This window comes from Bidens hawaiensis, unplaced genomic scaffold (genome assembly GCF_021521415.1).
Source record: "Bidens hawaiensis isolate Kalapana, Puna unplaced genomic scaffold, B.hawaiensis_p1.1 tig00064100_1, whole genome shotgun sequence".
Classification (NCBI taxonomy): domain Eukaryota; kingdom Viridiplantae; phylum Streptophyta; class Magnoliopsida; order Asterales; family Asteraceae; genus Bidens; species Bidens hawaiensis.
This window is the reverse complement of record NW_027506545.1, coordinates 58,832-74,670: the sequence shown is the minus strand read 5'-3', so window position 1 is coordinate 74,670 and position 15,839 is coordinate 58,832. Positions and strand designations below refer to the sequence as shown.

The 15,839-nt window shown below is 42.3% G+C and overlaps 1 protein-coding gene across 1 annotated transcript; it reads right to left on the bottom strand.

Annotated features, from left to right (window-relative positions):
- Positions 1-14,162: 14,162 nt before the first annotated feature.
- Positions 14,163-14,770, bottom strand: LOC143618141 (uncharacterized). The gene is made up of 2 exons (XM_077090455.1): positions 14,433-14,770; positions 14,163-14,376 (listed from the first exon to the last, which is right to left on the bottom strand). Exons 1-2 carry the CDS (start codon positions 14,768-14,770, stop codon positions 14,163-14,165), a joined length of 552 nt encoding a protein of 183 aa, XP_076946570.1.
- Between the last annotated feature and the right edge of the window lie 1,069 nt (positions 14,771-15,839).

The window sequence follows — 15,839 nt, the reverse complement described above, 5'->3', positions numbered from 1 at the left end:
TGCGCGTGGCCTTTATACAAGGCGCGCGCAGTGATCAACTCCGCCGAGCTCTCGTATGCAAAGATGGTATGCCCACCACTTGGGCAAAACTAATGGAAGCATCGCGAGTCTTCGCGAGAAATGAAAAACAGATTGCCCAAGATAGGGCAATGAATGGTAGATTGGTGTCAATCAACAGGTTCCTAGCGAACCACGCCAGCAAATCTACTCCATTCGTTAACACTTTGAGGAATTGCTTGAAGAAGAGCCAATTCAAGTGGACGCCTGAGGCTGAGCAAGCTTTCAGTGAGATAAAAGAATGTCTCATAAAGCTGCCCGCGCTAACAGCTCCACTTCCTGGCGAAACCCTTACATTGTACCTGTCAGCTGGAGACCGCGCCATCGGCGCAGTATTATTGGTGGATCGCAAGGGGATCCAAACGCCAATATACTATGTGAGTCGGGTGCTGACAGACCCTGAGACGCGCTATTCCATCATGGAAAAGTTAGTTTTGTCACTAACACACGCGTCGCGCAAGCTCCATAGATACTTCAATGGTCATCCTATTGAAGTTCTGACTGGTTACAACATCCAGCAAGTCTTGCGACGCCCCGCGCTCTCCGGAAGGCTGACAAAGTGGGCGCTGGAATTGGGTGAACACACGATCACTTATAAGCCCCGTCCAGCAATAAAGGGTCAAGTTTTAGCGGATTTCATCACGGAAATCCCAGAGGGAAAGATTGAAGAAGCTCAGCACGAGGTAGACCCTCCGCGAGCAAATGATGGAGAAGATGTTTGGAGGCTATTCACTGATGGCGCCAATGAATGGTAGATTGGTGTCAATCAACAGGTTCCTAGCGAACCACGCCAGCAAATCTACTCCATTCGTTAACACTTTGAGGAATTGCTTGAAGAAGAGCCAATTCAAGTGGACGCCTGAGGCTGAGCAAGCTTTCAGTGAGATAAAAGAATGTCTCATAAAGCTGCCCGCGCTAACAGCTCTACTTCCTGGCGAAACCCTTACATTGTACCTGTCAGCTGGAGACCGCGCAATCGGCGCAGTATTATTGGTGTATCGCAAGGGGATCCAAACGCCAATATACTATGTGAGTCGGGTGCTGACAGACCCTGAGACGCGCTATTCCATCATGGAAAAGTTAGTTTTGTCACTAACACACGCGTCGCGCAAGCTCCATAGATACTTCAATGGTCATCCTATTGAAGTTCTGACTGGTTACAACATCCAGCAAGTCTTGCGACGCCCCGCGCTCTCCGGAAGGCTGACAAAGTGGGCGCTGGAATTGGGTGAACACACGATCACTTATAAGCCCCGTCCAGCAATAAAGGGTCAAGTTTTAGCGGATTTCATCACGGAAATCCCAGAGGGAAAGATTGAAGAAGCTCAGCGCGAGGTAGACCCTCCGCGAGCAAATGATGAAGAAGATGTTTGGAGGCTATTCACTGATGGAGCCTCCAACAGCGAAGGGTCCGGCGCAGGCCTCAAACTGGTGGACCCTGATAATCATGAGTATACTTATGCTATTAGGTTGGACTTCAAGAGTACCAACAATGAGGCTGAGTATGAAGCCCTGCTGGCTGGTCTGCGCATTGCGCGCAAGTTTGGAGTTAAAAGGCTAGAGGCCCATGTTGATTCTTACTTGGTAGCTGCACAGGTCAATAACCTTTACGATGCCAAGGAGAACACCATGCCTCTATATCTAGAGCAGGCAAAAAAGCTCGTTGAGCAGTTTGACTTTTTCAAAATCATACACATCTCGCGCAGCGAAAACAAGGCCGCAGACGCGTTGAGTAAGATGGCATCAACTAATTTTGATCACTTTGGAAAAGATGTCAGGGTGGAAGTGATGAGCAACCCGTCAGTGCAAACGCATTCTGTCCTTGTAATTCATACAACCCCTTCATCCTGGATAACTCCAATAATGGAATTCCTGAAGGAGGGGAAGTTACCGGACGATCGCGCACAGGCGAGAAAGATAAGACACAAGGCGCAGAACTATGAACTACTTGATGATACATTATATCGACGCTCTTATCTTGGACCACTCATGAAATGCCTCGATGCTGAAGAAGCAAGCTATGTGATTAGGGAGATTCACGAAGGAATCTGTGGAATACACGCTGGCCCGCGCATGGTGGTTGCCAAGGCAATGAGCTCAGGCTACTATTGGCCAGGCATGTACTTGGATGCGCTGAAAGAAATCCAAAAATGCAAGGCATGTCAGAGCTACGCGCCAAACACCATGCGGCCAAAGAACAACTTGATTCCGGTGACCTCTGCATGGCCTTTCCACAAATGGGCCATTGATATTGTGGGGCCCCTGCCGCAAGCGCAAGGGCGAGTGAAATTTTTGGTAGTGGCGGTAGACTATTTCACTAAATGGGTTGAGGCCAAGCCACTAGCAAAAATCACAGCTGAGGCGATGAAGCAATTTATCTGGAGCCACATCATTTGCCGTTTTGGCCTTCCTATGGAAATTGTGAGCGACAATGGCAAACAATTCACTGACAGGAAGATATCCAGCTGGCTCAAAGAATTGCACATCAACCAAATCTTCACTTCGGTCTACCACCCTCAGGGGAATGGCCAAGTGGAGCGCGCGAATCAAAGTTTGTTAAATGGGCTGAAGAAAAGGTTGGAGGGAGAATCCCATTCTTGGGTCGAAGAGTTACCTAATGTCCTGTGGGCGCACAGGACATTAAGCAAAACTAGCAATGGCGAATCCCGTTCAGCCTAACCTATGGGACAGAGGCTATGATCCCAGCAGAAATTGGATGCCCATCCCATAGGGTACTCATGATGAGCAAGACTGATAACGAGCGCGAAAGAAGATTGGACCTCAACTTGCTTGAAGGACGCAGAGAAGCGGCTATCATCAATGAAGCCAAATACAAGAAAAAGCTGGAAAAATATTATAATCAGCGCGTTAAAGAATGTCACTTCAAGAAAAATGATTTTGTCCTTCGAAACAATGAAGCTAGCCGCGCGATACCCCCAGGAAAAATGTCCCCCAATTGGGAGGGACCTTATCAAATTTCAGAAGATTTGGGGAAAGGCGCGTACACTTTAAAAGATTTGAATGGAAAAAAGATACCGCGCGCGTGGAACGCGGCACAGCTTAGAAAATGCTTCATGTAAAAGTTCAAATATGTAATCAAGGCTTTTAAGCCATCATGAATGATGATTCGCGCTATCTTTCAATATTTGTTCTATTACCTTTGCATACATGTTTCACACTTCCTTTATTAATTTGGAGCAATATGACAACACTATATTGACTTCAAAACAAAATAAAACGAAGTAAAACATACATGCGCGAGCCTTAGCTCAAACGCGTTAACGAGTCTTAACTCTAAAACGTCAGGGCCTTAGCCCAAACCTACGAGCCTTAGCTCAAACACGTTAATGAGTCTTAACTCTAAAAACATCAGGGCCTTAGCCCAAAACAAAGAGCCTTAGCTCAAAATACTCACAAACATCCATCTTACATCCCGCGCAGCCTGATCATAAAAATCCTTAAACACAACTAGGCAAAGTACATGCCATATCATAGTTGTTAAGGTCTCAGGTCAAGGTCGCGCGCGGAATCATAGTGGATATCTGAGTAACACATGCTGACATGTAATGGCTAAAACTCATAATTCCATATAAAAAACGCGCGACAACGACGCGCAAAAAAGGAACAGTGAAAAGTCATCGCGCGTGTCAGCATAAACAAGATACTGCGAAACCACTTACAAAATAGGACTACGGTTAAGTAAATAATTTCCTTACAACCTGGTTCTTATTTTAACGTGCAAGCATATCTTATATCTATACAAGCAAACATGAAGAGATGAATGGAAATGCGCAAGATGTGAAAAAGGGAAAACAAATTTCATTCCATAGCATTGAAATTTACAAGTGTGATGAGTTACAAATTACAAGTATAAAAAAAAAAATATAAAATTTGATGAAGGGCTTCTCAAGTCTCCACGTCGACGTCAGCCGCTTCATCACCCTCATTATCTCCCTCAACATCTGGCGCGGCCCGCTCCTCATCTCCGAACTGACCATAGTCAAGTTCTTCCTCCTCAATGGAGTCTTCTATCACGACGGTGTCAGGAGCAGATTCTTTCGCCGCGCCAGAGCCGCTGGCAGGGGCAACATCCCCCGCGCCACCATCATCGCCACCAGCCCTCTCGCATTCATCGAGCAACTTCTTTAGCGCGCTGAGGTCGGGCTGGTCAGCAAGCGCAGCTATCTGCAGATCATTAGAAAAGTATTGAGTACAAAACACTTGGAAAATTAATCAAGAAAAACTCATTAAGGTCGAGGTACCTGCATAAGGATGGGGATGGGAGTATTCATATACTTCTCCCCCACCGCGGCCATGTCCGCGCAGGCCGCGTCGCTCTTGTAAGGGTACTCGGATGGGTTCTTCTTCAACATGCCATATTCATACCCATCCGTAAACCCTTCAGCTCGACCCACCAAGCGAGCGGCAGCATTGCAGTCCATCACAAGGGCCTGAAACTCGGCGGAATATTTCATCGCCAAAGCGCAACGAGTCATGCCCTGTGACACCAGCCATTGGCGATCCTGCGCGAGGCCAGCAACAGACGTCTCGAGGGCAGGAACCTGTGAGTTTAATAACTCAACAGTTTCCTTGGTCTTTTTTAGCTCCTCTTTATCAGACGCTGCTGCCGCCAAAATTTTTTCTTTCTCCGCCTGCGCAGCATCAAGTGCTTCCTGGCTGGACGCTGCCGTCGCCAAGGCCTCATCTCTATCGGCCTGCGCGGCCGCCAACTCCTTCTTCAGGCGCGCGACCTCACTCTCCAGTGATGATTTCTCAGTGATACTCTGGACGATAGCTTGGTCACGCGCCTCAGCCTGCTGTTCCAAGACACGCACTCTCCGCGCGTACTTGGCAACTTCGGCCTCCGCCACCTACTGCTTCTCCCGCGCAGCCTGGAGCTCATGCCCGCGCTTAATAAAGGCGGTGTTGGCACTTGCTCTGTTTTCGCTGAGCTCCGCCTGGAGTTTCTCAGCTCGGGCGCGAGCATCAGAAAGGTTCCAGGCAGCCACCTTAGCCTCTTGCTGGGCTGCCACAAGAGCATCGCGTACTTTAATATAATCGCGATGAAGCTCTTGGGAGGCAGCAAAGAAAGCTGACCCAGCGAAAATGTGATCGTTGAGCAAGTCAGCGCGGGTGCGCTCCTCCTGATACCTCCTTTCAGTAGGAGGCACGGCATGAGCCCAGAAGTCCTCGCATACGCCCATGGATTGGAAGGAACTGTCTTCATTAATATTCCATCTCGGGCGGTAAACGTGGTCACCTTCCTGCAAAACACAAGAAATGTTCTAAGTCATAAAACATACTTATATGGAGGTACGCGCAGCGGAGCAACAAATTAAAACATACCTGCGGGGATGAAGCAGAAAAGTCAGCGCCAGCCCCACCAGAAGTCTGCGCTGCGAAGTCTTGTGGCATCGCAGGGCTGGCGCGGTCTCCCAAGGAGTCTTCAGCTTGAGCCCCCTCATCCTCCTCATTCTCTTCAATAGGCCTCTTCTCCTGCGACCTGGAGGGCTCCAAACCAGCCTCGCGGAGAGGGCTGCGCGTAGGAGGAGGCGAGGGAGGTCTCGACGCCGCCAGTTCAGCGCGCAATACGGCTTCCTGCTCCTTTGTAATCCCAATAAGGGGAGAATCAGCACTAGCAGGAGCAGGACCAGAACCAGCGGCGCCGGCAACGGCGCCAGGAGTGTCACCAGCAACTTGTACGCCAGCTACAACTCCTATGAACAAATCAACAAGGAAAATTGGTTTATGACTGGATCCAAAAGAAAAAATTCAGAAGACAAATGTGCAAAACATACCTTGGCGCAATTCTGTTCGCGCGGCGAACATCGCCATAAAGTTCATTCTACCCTTTTCAGAGGGTAGAACAGGGGACTTCGAAGCAGCCCCCGGCGCAGCCTCAGCACCTTGTGGCGCCTGCGGCTGATCTGCGACCGTCGCCGGTCCTGCGAACATTCAAAGGAGCAAAGGTTTAATAATAATTCAATCAGATGAAGATAAGCAAAGTATACCTGTCGCATGCGCGGCACTGCTTCTCTCTTCAGCCGCGCGAACGGAGGAGGTGACGCCACCATACCTCAAGTGGACAGGAGGTCTGCCCACTTTCACAGGCAGGGAAGCTAAAGAAACCTTGGTGGTAAACACCCCGGTTTCCGCAGGTCCCTTCGTTTGAGCAGGGGTGTCGTCTTTCTTCTGTCTCTTACTGCCCCCTGCGCCGGATTTCCCCTTAGCTTTGCGCTTTAGTAGGGGCGCCTCCTCTTCCTCCTCCTCCTCTTCCGCGAGCTCCAGCTCGTAGTTTTCGAGCGCATCTGCAAAATACAAACAACAGAACTGTTAATAAACTTTGGTATTCTAAAGGAATAAGCATAAGTGCGAAGGCTTACCAGGCGCGTCGCTATCAAAGTCAAATGCCAGATCGACAGGGATGAACATGTCATCGAAGCGATCTGGGAAGCCCACCTCCCCAGCGCCAAGCGCGACGGAGCCACCCTCCACTTGATCATCATAAGCGGCGTGGAAATAATCCTTGGTGACTGCGCAAAAACAAGTCAAGTGATATCAGCAAAAAGAACTATGTTCGGGCAGAAAAAGAAATAAAGCAATGAAATAAACTTACACAACCCGTCGACTTGGATAACGGGCTCAAGCGCGCTGTCGGTCCACAGCTTACTCATGCCGACCCCCACCAGCGCCTCCTCGCGAATTTTCTTGGCGGGGGATGGTTCGGCGGTCAGTTTCTTAACCCAGGCGCCGGCTGGGTTCTTAATAACATCCGCATCCGCGGGCGCAGAATCGATCGCGCGCAACGTCATGCGGATGGGGATTACACCAGCCCTGATGTAGAAGAACCTCTCAGACCAGTCATGAAGGCTCTTGAATGACACGGTGCTGCACTTAACCTTCTGACTGCGAGGAATAAAGGAGATCCAAGAATCTTGGATCTTGGGATTATAAAAAAATTGAAAGCGCCGAGGGGTGGGCTCCTCGCGCTGTGATTTGCACATGAACTCGAAATGAGTCATGCGCACAAGTCCAAACGGATGGACTTGGGATATATGAATCCCGAAAAAACGTAACACCGCGCCTACAAACCTTGTCATCGGAAGACGAAGGTTGCAGTGGGTGAAAAAATGGGTGTACAGTGAAATATAGCCGGGAGGCTGGTCCGCCGCCGTCTGCCCGGCCACAGGCAACATGCAGCCAAACACAGGGGGGAAACCCTGTGACGAGATGAGGCTGTCGAGATCGGCCTGCCTCAATTTGCAGGGGATTTCATTCCACCTTTTCGGGGCCTTGGTCTTCCCTACTTCCTCCGATGTGGTCTCAACAACCCTCTTCCCCTTGCCCTTCTGCTTCAATGTCGACATCACCACAGATTTCACACGGCGTCTTCGGGAGGCAATAGAGGTGATGGAGGGGTTAGAGGAGTCTGAACTATCAGACATACAACTGCAGCAGCAGATAATCGAGGATTCAAAACAATCAAAACACTCAAATCAGAATATGAAAGGCAGAAATTCGAAAATTAGCAACAATGAAGATGAAGATAAAAATTTTCCAAAGGGCCTGCTTTTATAGGCCCAGGAGAGAGAAATGTGGCAACTGATCGGATTTCACGCGCCCCCACTCGCAGGTGCAAGCCAACGAGGGCGCGGCACGTGTCCCTAACACTGTTGAGGGGACATAAAAATGTAACCGACCTGCCACGGAGCAGAGACGCGCCCCCACTCGCAGGTGCAAACCAATGCGAGCGCGACACGTGTTCCAGACAGCTGTGCGAGGGGACATGAAAGGCAACTGTAGCACCTCGAGCACACGAAACGTCTGACACGTTTACGGCGCACGTCACCACCAACCAACCACGTGTTTGGACCTTTCGTTTCAACCAAATGGATAGAATTTCGCGCAACGATGAAAACAACCAAGAAAACGACAAAATCCCACCAAAAGACCAAATCAGTAAGTCTAATATCTATCTTACCGCGCTCGCGCGAGATAAGACACACATTAGACTGGGGGGGCTTGAAGAGGTATGTACCCGCCTCAACACCGAGCAAGGCGGGTCAACCCACAAGATAAACACATCATGAAGGCACAAAGCCAAAACCTATGCGCATGGCGCATACAAAACATGCTCAGGCATCATATGCCCAGGCACACATATGCTCGCGCATCACATATGCGCGCGGCGCATATCACATACTCGTGCATATCACATCTGCCCAGGCACACATATGCTCGCGCATCACATATGCGCGGCGCACCAGCGCGCGGCGCATATCACATGCTCGTGCATATCACATCTGCGCATGAAATATCTGCGCGTGAGAATAAAGAGAAGACCTCGCGCATCCTCAGGAGGGGCGCATATCACACATGCACATAATCAACCTCGTCCTTATCCAAATCAGGATTAGGGCAACCTTGATTGTGCACGTCAGACAACCTTCCAGAAGGCATCTTTTTAAGGAATAAGGATATGCTGATGTTGACAGCTGCTAAATGAAAGGTGGACAGCTCAGCATGACTCATGGGTTACCACGTGATCATAACCAATGAAAAAGCACCAGGGACACGTGGCGCAAATCGATTGGAGGAGGCCAACAAAACCCTAATTTGGTCTCAGCTCAATCAGTGGAAACCCTAGCACTATAAATACATCATAACGTACACAGTTACAGACAAGACATTGATTCACATTGAAGCATATTCAATCACACAATCATACAGAGTAACAGACAGTATTCAGCTATTAAGCAATACTCTCCCAATTCCCTTACTCTCACATTATTATCTTCTCCTACACATACTTATTCTCACGCCGGAGGGTTACCCCAAAGAGGACCCCTCTGTCCCTTTCTGAGGGGTAAGTAACGGCGCTGTTCATTTTGTAGGTAGAAGAACACTGATCCAGAAGAACCATCGGTGAAATAGTATAATCACACCCGAGGAAAGTAGATCTGCTACCAGTGAGTAGATCCACGTTTCTTCAAATAGATACAACTGGAATGTGTTCATCAATGAACCCTTATAGTTGAAACATATATAAAGTTTCGTGCAGATTCCCCTGTTAAAAAGCATTTTTAACATCCAGTTGATGATTTGGCCAACAACGTGAGACTTCCAAGCTAAGGATAATTAAGATAGTTGTATGTCTGAACACATAGCAGAAACTCTTGTCACAGTCACTACCAACTTGTTGGTGTTTACCATTAACCACCAAACGAGCTTTATACCATTGAAGTTTGCCAATTTCATAGAACCTATGTCGAAACAATCACATGAACTGAATGATTTGGATATTGGGAACCCGAGGATGAGATCCCATGTGTTGTTATCCATCAAGACCATGTATTCCTCATTTCACACCCCAACCAAAGGAGGCTAAACATGTCGGGGCGAAACATAATGATTGGACAGTAGCTCAATAGACACTAATTAAAGAGACAATAAAACTTAAACTTCATTAACATTAAACAGGTACACAAATTCAATAATCGTAACAAATACATCATAATTATGTTATTTGAATATATATCCTAAGGTAAAACTAATATCTTCAATCTTGAACAATATCACTACTTGTACCTGAGCATGTATAAAAATAAAGTTTGTCAACACAAATGTTGGTAAGAATACATAAGTTTTAGTTGAGATATATATAGATTAAAACCACAATTCATGTGTTTATGTTGAGCATTACAATTCCTATGAAAATGCAAACAACTAAATATATGTGGACCCGTTCCTATTGATACAAAATCAATGTACTTGGATAAATGTATGATCATACTAGATGAGAATAGATGAGGATGAGATACCAACCCCCAAGCATAAAATAAACACTTAAGCACATAAAGCATAGTCATAGATTATGCAATCATCACACATAAACATATAATGAATTGTGTTTAAATAGACGCAGTAAAAAACATTAGTAATGTAAATACGGTATACATGCTACCCCCCAAATGAGTAGAAGATAAAAATGGGTATGTAAACACACATTGAATTTGGTGGGTTGAAATATTAAGATCTTGGTTAAGCGTGTGAATTTCCTAACGTGTAAACCCTAAATAAAAGAAATAAAGCTAGTTTTAGTTTGTGTTTGACGAATAATTAACTAAGGATTACAATGGTAAGATGATATGATACTTTGTACTTGAAAAAGGAAAAGAAGGATGAAAATAGAATTTGGACAGCTTGATGTCACAGTATAAATAAATTATTAAAAAAATGCGAAACAATTCTCAAAAATTATTAAAAAAACTCATGTCAAATAAATCAATGTGTTAGGAACAACTTTTATTTAGAAAGTTTGGTCAGATTCAGACCCGAGATTAGCTAAAACAACCATTCTTCTAAAATGGTATAGATCTACGTACTAATTTTAATTTGACCACTATGGAGTAACAAAAATGAATTAAAATGCATATAAAATGTTAATAGAACCACAACTCAATGAGTTTAGTCATAGGCTTTGGTCTTTCACCATTTAAATTTGTTATGATAAAGTTATGGCTGAACCTTTGTTGGCCAAGAATTTTGTCAATTCTGAATCATTATAATTATTAACGTCATTTACATTTTGAAATGGTTTTTTAAATGGAAAGCCACTTATGGGGTGATGAATACATCATATAAAGAATATGTATCATCAAATCCTTATGGTTATTGTATAAAATAAAATCAAAATAAAACTTAAAGTTACAAGGAATGTAAGAACTTTGTTAATGTATGACCATTGAAGATCATCTTCCAACCTTTAGTTCTTTTTCTTCTCCACAACACACACCATGGTGTATAAATTATGTGGGATCCTTGACATGAATATATGATGGATTTATAACCATGTAAATATAGAATATGAACAAGAATAAAAGAAACCTTAAAGATAGTACAACTAGTGTTACACAACAACTTGATTACCTTACTTTTTGACAAAATAGTAACAATAAGAAAAATGAAGAAGTTGGAGATGAGAGAGGGAGAGAGGAGAAGATAAATTCTTCTTTGAATTTAAAATAAGAATAATAATGGTACAAAATAAAAAGAGGACATGATAGTCTCATATAAATAACAAGATTTGGAGGGGCTAACTTAGGAAAGTTTGTTTTTGTAAAAAGTTGTAAAACTTGGAGAAGGGGAAAAGGGGTTTGCGGTGAACAGTTTTCGGGGGTGTGTTGGGTTGCATTATATTTTATTTTTAATATATGGGAAGATATATTTGCTACAATAATTAATTAGATATAGTACTTAGGCTAGTTATATGTTTAAAGGTCCATGTAACAATTTATTGTTTATAAAATGAAGAAACACACTTATGAGTTATAACTTATTATGCATAGGCAAAATAAATAAACATAACTTATTAGGGACCCCAAATATCGAGTTAGGTTATACTGCAAACGCTTTAAATAAGTAACACAATATAAGTAATGATGTGAGGTAACAATTTTTGATTTATCAAAAACTAGCGAATATGTTAGCATAGTAAATATGATATAACTTTAGTATCAATGACCAATAACATGATTAAAACATAGACATTCAACATTTCATTGATTATAAATGTTCAACATCACATCGAAAACAAAAACGGGTCGGGTTTCGGGTTTGAAAATTAACGAATGTTACACCTCAATCATGGTCGTGTGCCTATTTAGATTTACAAAGGAGGTTAGGTGGGGTTTTGGTAATGGTGACAGATGGTGATCAATGGAGATAATAAATTTGAGTGGGGTTCGAGTTTTGGTTATGCCAAGGCATGATCAAGTGATCATGGGATAGGACCACGGTGGTGGAAGGATGGCGGAGACGAAGTGATTGTAAGTGACAAGGGCAAGGGGTCGGTGGGTGATGGAGGTCGATTGTAAGTGACAAGGATAACTTTACTCATAGTTAGGTCAATACAACGATATCCACGGTAATACATAAAGAAAGGAACGATGGGAAAGCTCCTCAGGATGTGTGGCAGTGGAGTTGGGATAACATACGACTTGGCAAACACGTAAGTGATCACAGGTGGGATGACAAAAGTAGAGAGTGGTAGTGGGCATGTTAGGCTTAGGAGTTTGTTTGGTAAAATCTTACAAATGTAGTTGGCCGTGTATTTAAAAAAATCCGAATACAAATTTCCAAATGAAAAACCCGGAATTCCAAACTTTGGAGATGGGGAGGCACAAACACCATGTACCATTGGTTGGTGTCCCAGTCATAACTTGAAGCTTTTATAGAGTTTAGTGGTCACCAAAGCATTAAATTTTGTGACATGGGGCTAATGACTTTGTGGGTAAGGCATATTAGATCGTTTGGTTTGATGGTGATTAAATGTTGGTTGGGGTATGGAGGGTTGTGTGGGAGTGTACATGGTTCAATTTCAGTCAGTTTTGGCCTTAAATCGAACCAAAAATTTCTATGCTACTTTGGCTAGAATTTAGGCCGAAAAAATTGGCTAAACATAATAACTTTGAGCCCAATCTATTTGTTAATCAATAATTAATTGATTGGAGGTGTGTAATGCATAGCTAAAAAAACGCCAGTCACTATCTGAATGACTAAACAAATACCAGCTAACGGACCGAACCCCCACCAATAACTAAGATCTAGGGTGATCGATCTACATCTTTCCCCATAGCCCTGGGGCTGTGTCTCGATCTCCTATGTGCGAAATCTAAGGGACTTGTTCCTATGGAGATTCCCCTTGGTCTAGTTCCACGCCTTATGACGAAAGGGGAGTCGGCGTGGCGTAAAGTGAAGATTGGGGGAAGTAGAGAAAAATTACCTTCTGGGGTATTCCGAAGGTGTAACCTAGGCAACAAAAAAGGGTGTTATATATTTTGTCTAAAATATTTGGGTAACGTTACACTAATTATTAAATTCGTAACAACTTACATTAAAATTCAAAATAAAAAAATTGAGAAATATGTAAATTAAGATCTATTAGTGTTTTTCGGGATTTGCCATTGATATAGAATCTTTTGGCCAAAATAAATTGGCCAAGTGTAATTTTATGCCTAATTATTTTTATGAATTAATAATTAATTGATTAATACATATCTTGACAAAAATACTAGGGTTAGACTATTTATGAAATTTCTTAAAAATTACATAAAATTCAAAATTAAAAATGAAAATCCACAAATTTGGTTTTGTTCGGTCTTAATTACCTACAAAATCGAAACCGAACCCAAAGTTCAGTTTTTACAAAAAAAGATACCTAAAGGCGTTAAATTTTATTTATAGTCGGTTATTTCAGTTTGGATTTTTTTGGTTACGAATCTGTTTTTCCAGTTTCATATACTCCCTCCGTCCCATTTTAAATGTCTATTTTTCCACTTTTGGTTGTCCCAATTTAAATGTCATTTCTATACATATAAATTCAATTTCCTATTGTGCCCTTGCTATTACATAGAGCCAAAAAGTAGTGGATTTTTTAGCCAAGGAAGAAAAATGGTTTTTAGCCATAATAACTTAAAGGACATTATTGTTATTTTACAACTCATAAAATAAAATATCAAACATTTCTTAATTTTTGTGTTTTGGGTCCCATGACATTTAAAATGGGACGGAGGGATTACATCCCTATAACTATATGTTCCTAATGAAGATGGTAATCAACCATTACCTCCATCATCAAAGAACTTACCATGTATAGTGGCAGATCCATGAGTTTTTTTTCAGGTGGTGCAATACTTTTAGATGTTTAATTTCATAGAGTCGGGTATAAAAAATTCCATGTCAGTTTGAGGTTCGGGTCGGCTCGATGGTTCGGGAAAAGTTCAATACATAATAAAAATACGATAAAATAATAATAGAGACTCTGTCATTAGAAATTAAAAAAACACATGATATAAATAAAATAGTCTTTATGAATTAAAAAATAGTTATAGTTGTTCCCTACGAGTCTTCATCTTTTGAAATCGTTGCATTACTTTTTCAACCGAAACTTGTTGGAGGAATTCCCTTTCAATGTAACAAATGCAAGAATCGTTCATGTATTTATCACCAATCCTATTACGCAAATCCGTTTTCACATTCTTCATTAAAGAAAAACATCTTTTAACACTTGCCCTTGCAACCAGAAAAAACTAATGATAACTTTATTAAACGATATTCCAACGGAAATCAATGTGTAATCTTATTTTCACCATCATTTTGGCAAGATCACCTAAGCCACTCAAGTTGGCAAACCGTTTATCTTCTTTCACGTTAGTAATGTAGTGGCCAAGTTCATATATAAGCTTCTCATTTTCATCAAAATCAAAATCACATGGATACATCTCAGCCAAGTTTAACAAGTTTACTTTACTAAAGGAACTAAAATTACAAGATGGGCTCAAAGAACTCATATTAGTTAGCAATGTAGTGGTTACCTCATTAAAGCCTCATTAAAGCGGTTTCCAAGCTCTTGAATTTGCATATCGAGAACCGTGTTGAAATTATTAACCACATAATGGTGACGATTTGTGATAGCGGTCTTCTTTCTTCGATATCTCGGGTCAACATACTCGAATTCCATATCAACCACTTTAATATCATATTTGTCACAAAAGGATGTGACATCTTCCAAAAGTGAGTCAAAACCTTCAAGTCGATAACTTTTTAGGCCTTCATAAGTTAACCTAACTAGCTTAACTGCATTCAACATATCCTGATCTTTTCTTTGAAGTGCTTGACACAATGTGTTAGTAACACCCAAGATGTATTTCATCAAGTGTAAATAAAATACAAAACTAAAAGTTTTCATGAATACTTGAAGTCCACGTGCTTCACTTTGGTGATCTGATAACTCTCCCGAATATTCTATATATTCAAGCACGTCAGTAACACTAGGAAATAAAGTAAGCAAACGAACCTCTAAGTAGATATGCCCGTCTAATTTGGTGATATGATAACCCTCTCGGTTGGTTGACACGGACCTCTAAGTAGATATGTCCGTCTAATTTCATCATTTTGACTTGGGTGATAAGATGAAGTTGGTTGCATTTCGGAAGGTCCCATGGAAGATCATCCAAATTTATTTTTGACGGTTTACTACTTGAAGATGATGATCCAAGGTTCGATGGTTCACTTTGAAAATATCCCTTGATATTCATAATACCTACAAATCAACAATTACAAACCAGGGCCGGCTGTATGTATAGCCCAAGCCCAAACTTGAGGCCTCCATTATTTTTGGGCCCCCATTTTCTAAAAAATAATAATTATATAATACTTAAGTTCTTTGCTGAACGGCTTCATCTTTTATATTTAATAAATAATGAATTAATGATATTATTATTTTATCTAGGGCTAACAAAATTAGAGGAAGTGTGTGCTGACTACATCTTCAATTCAGGAAACTGAATCAACAACTGCATATTTCCAACATCAAATGTTATATCAAATGGGGCTTCAATATAGTATGGTAATCTTCATTCTTCAATTGCTACCATACTGTCACACCCCGACCAAAGGCGGCAGAACATGCCGGGGTGCAACGATTGCCCATTAGCGCATGACACTATTTAAAGCGACAATATTTAACAAACTCATTTCATTTCATAACATCGAAAATGTCACATAACCAAATATTCATAAGTCAAATACAACAACATGTAACAAAATATAGCAAATCAAATATTGTTCATTTTTGCTAATATCCTAGAGGTATTTGTAACGTTTTCTTCTCCAAACTTCAAAATCAACCTAGATGCAAACCTATAACATTTCATAAAATAAAGTTTATCAACACAAAGGTTGGTGAGCAATTCATAAGTTTGAACATATAAGTATATAAT

Coding starts and splice junctions, on each gene's coding strand:
- LOC143618141 (XM_077090455.1), bottom strand. CDS start 14,770: ATGAAATACATCTTGGGTGTTACTAACACATTGTGTCAAGCACTTCAA. Junction 14,377..14,432: donor TTTAATGAGGCTTTAATGAG/GTAACCACTACA, acceptor TTGTAATTTTAG/TTCCTTTAGTAAAGTAAACT.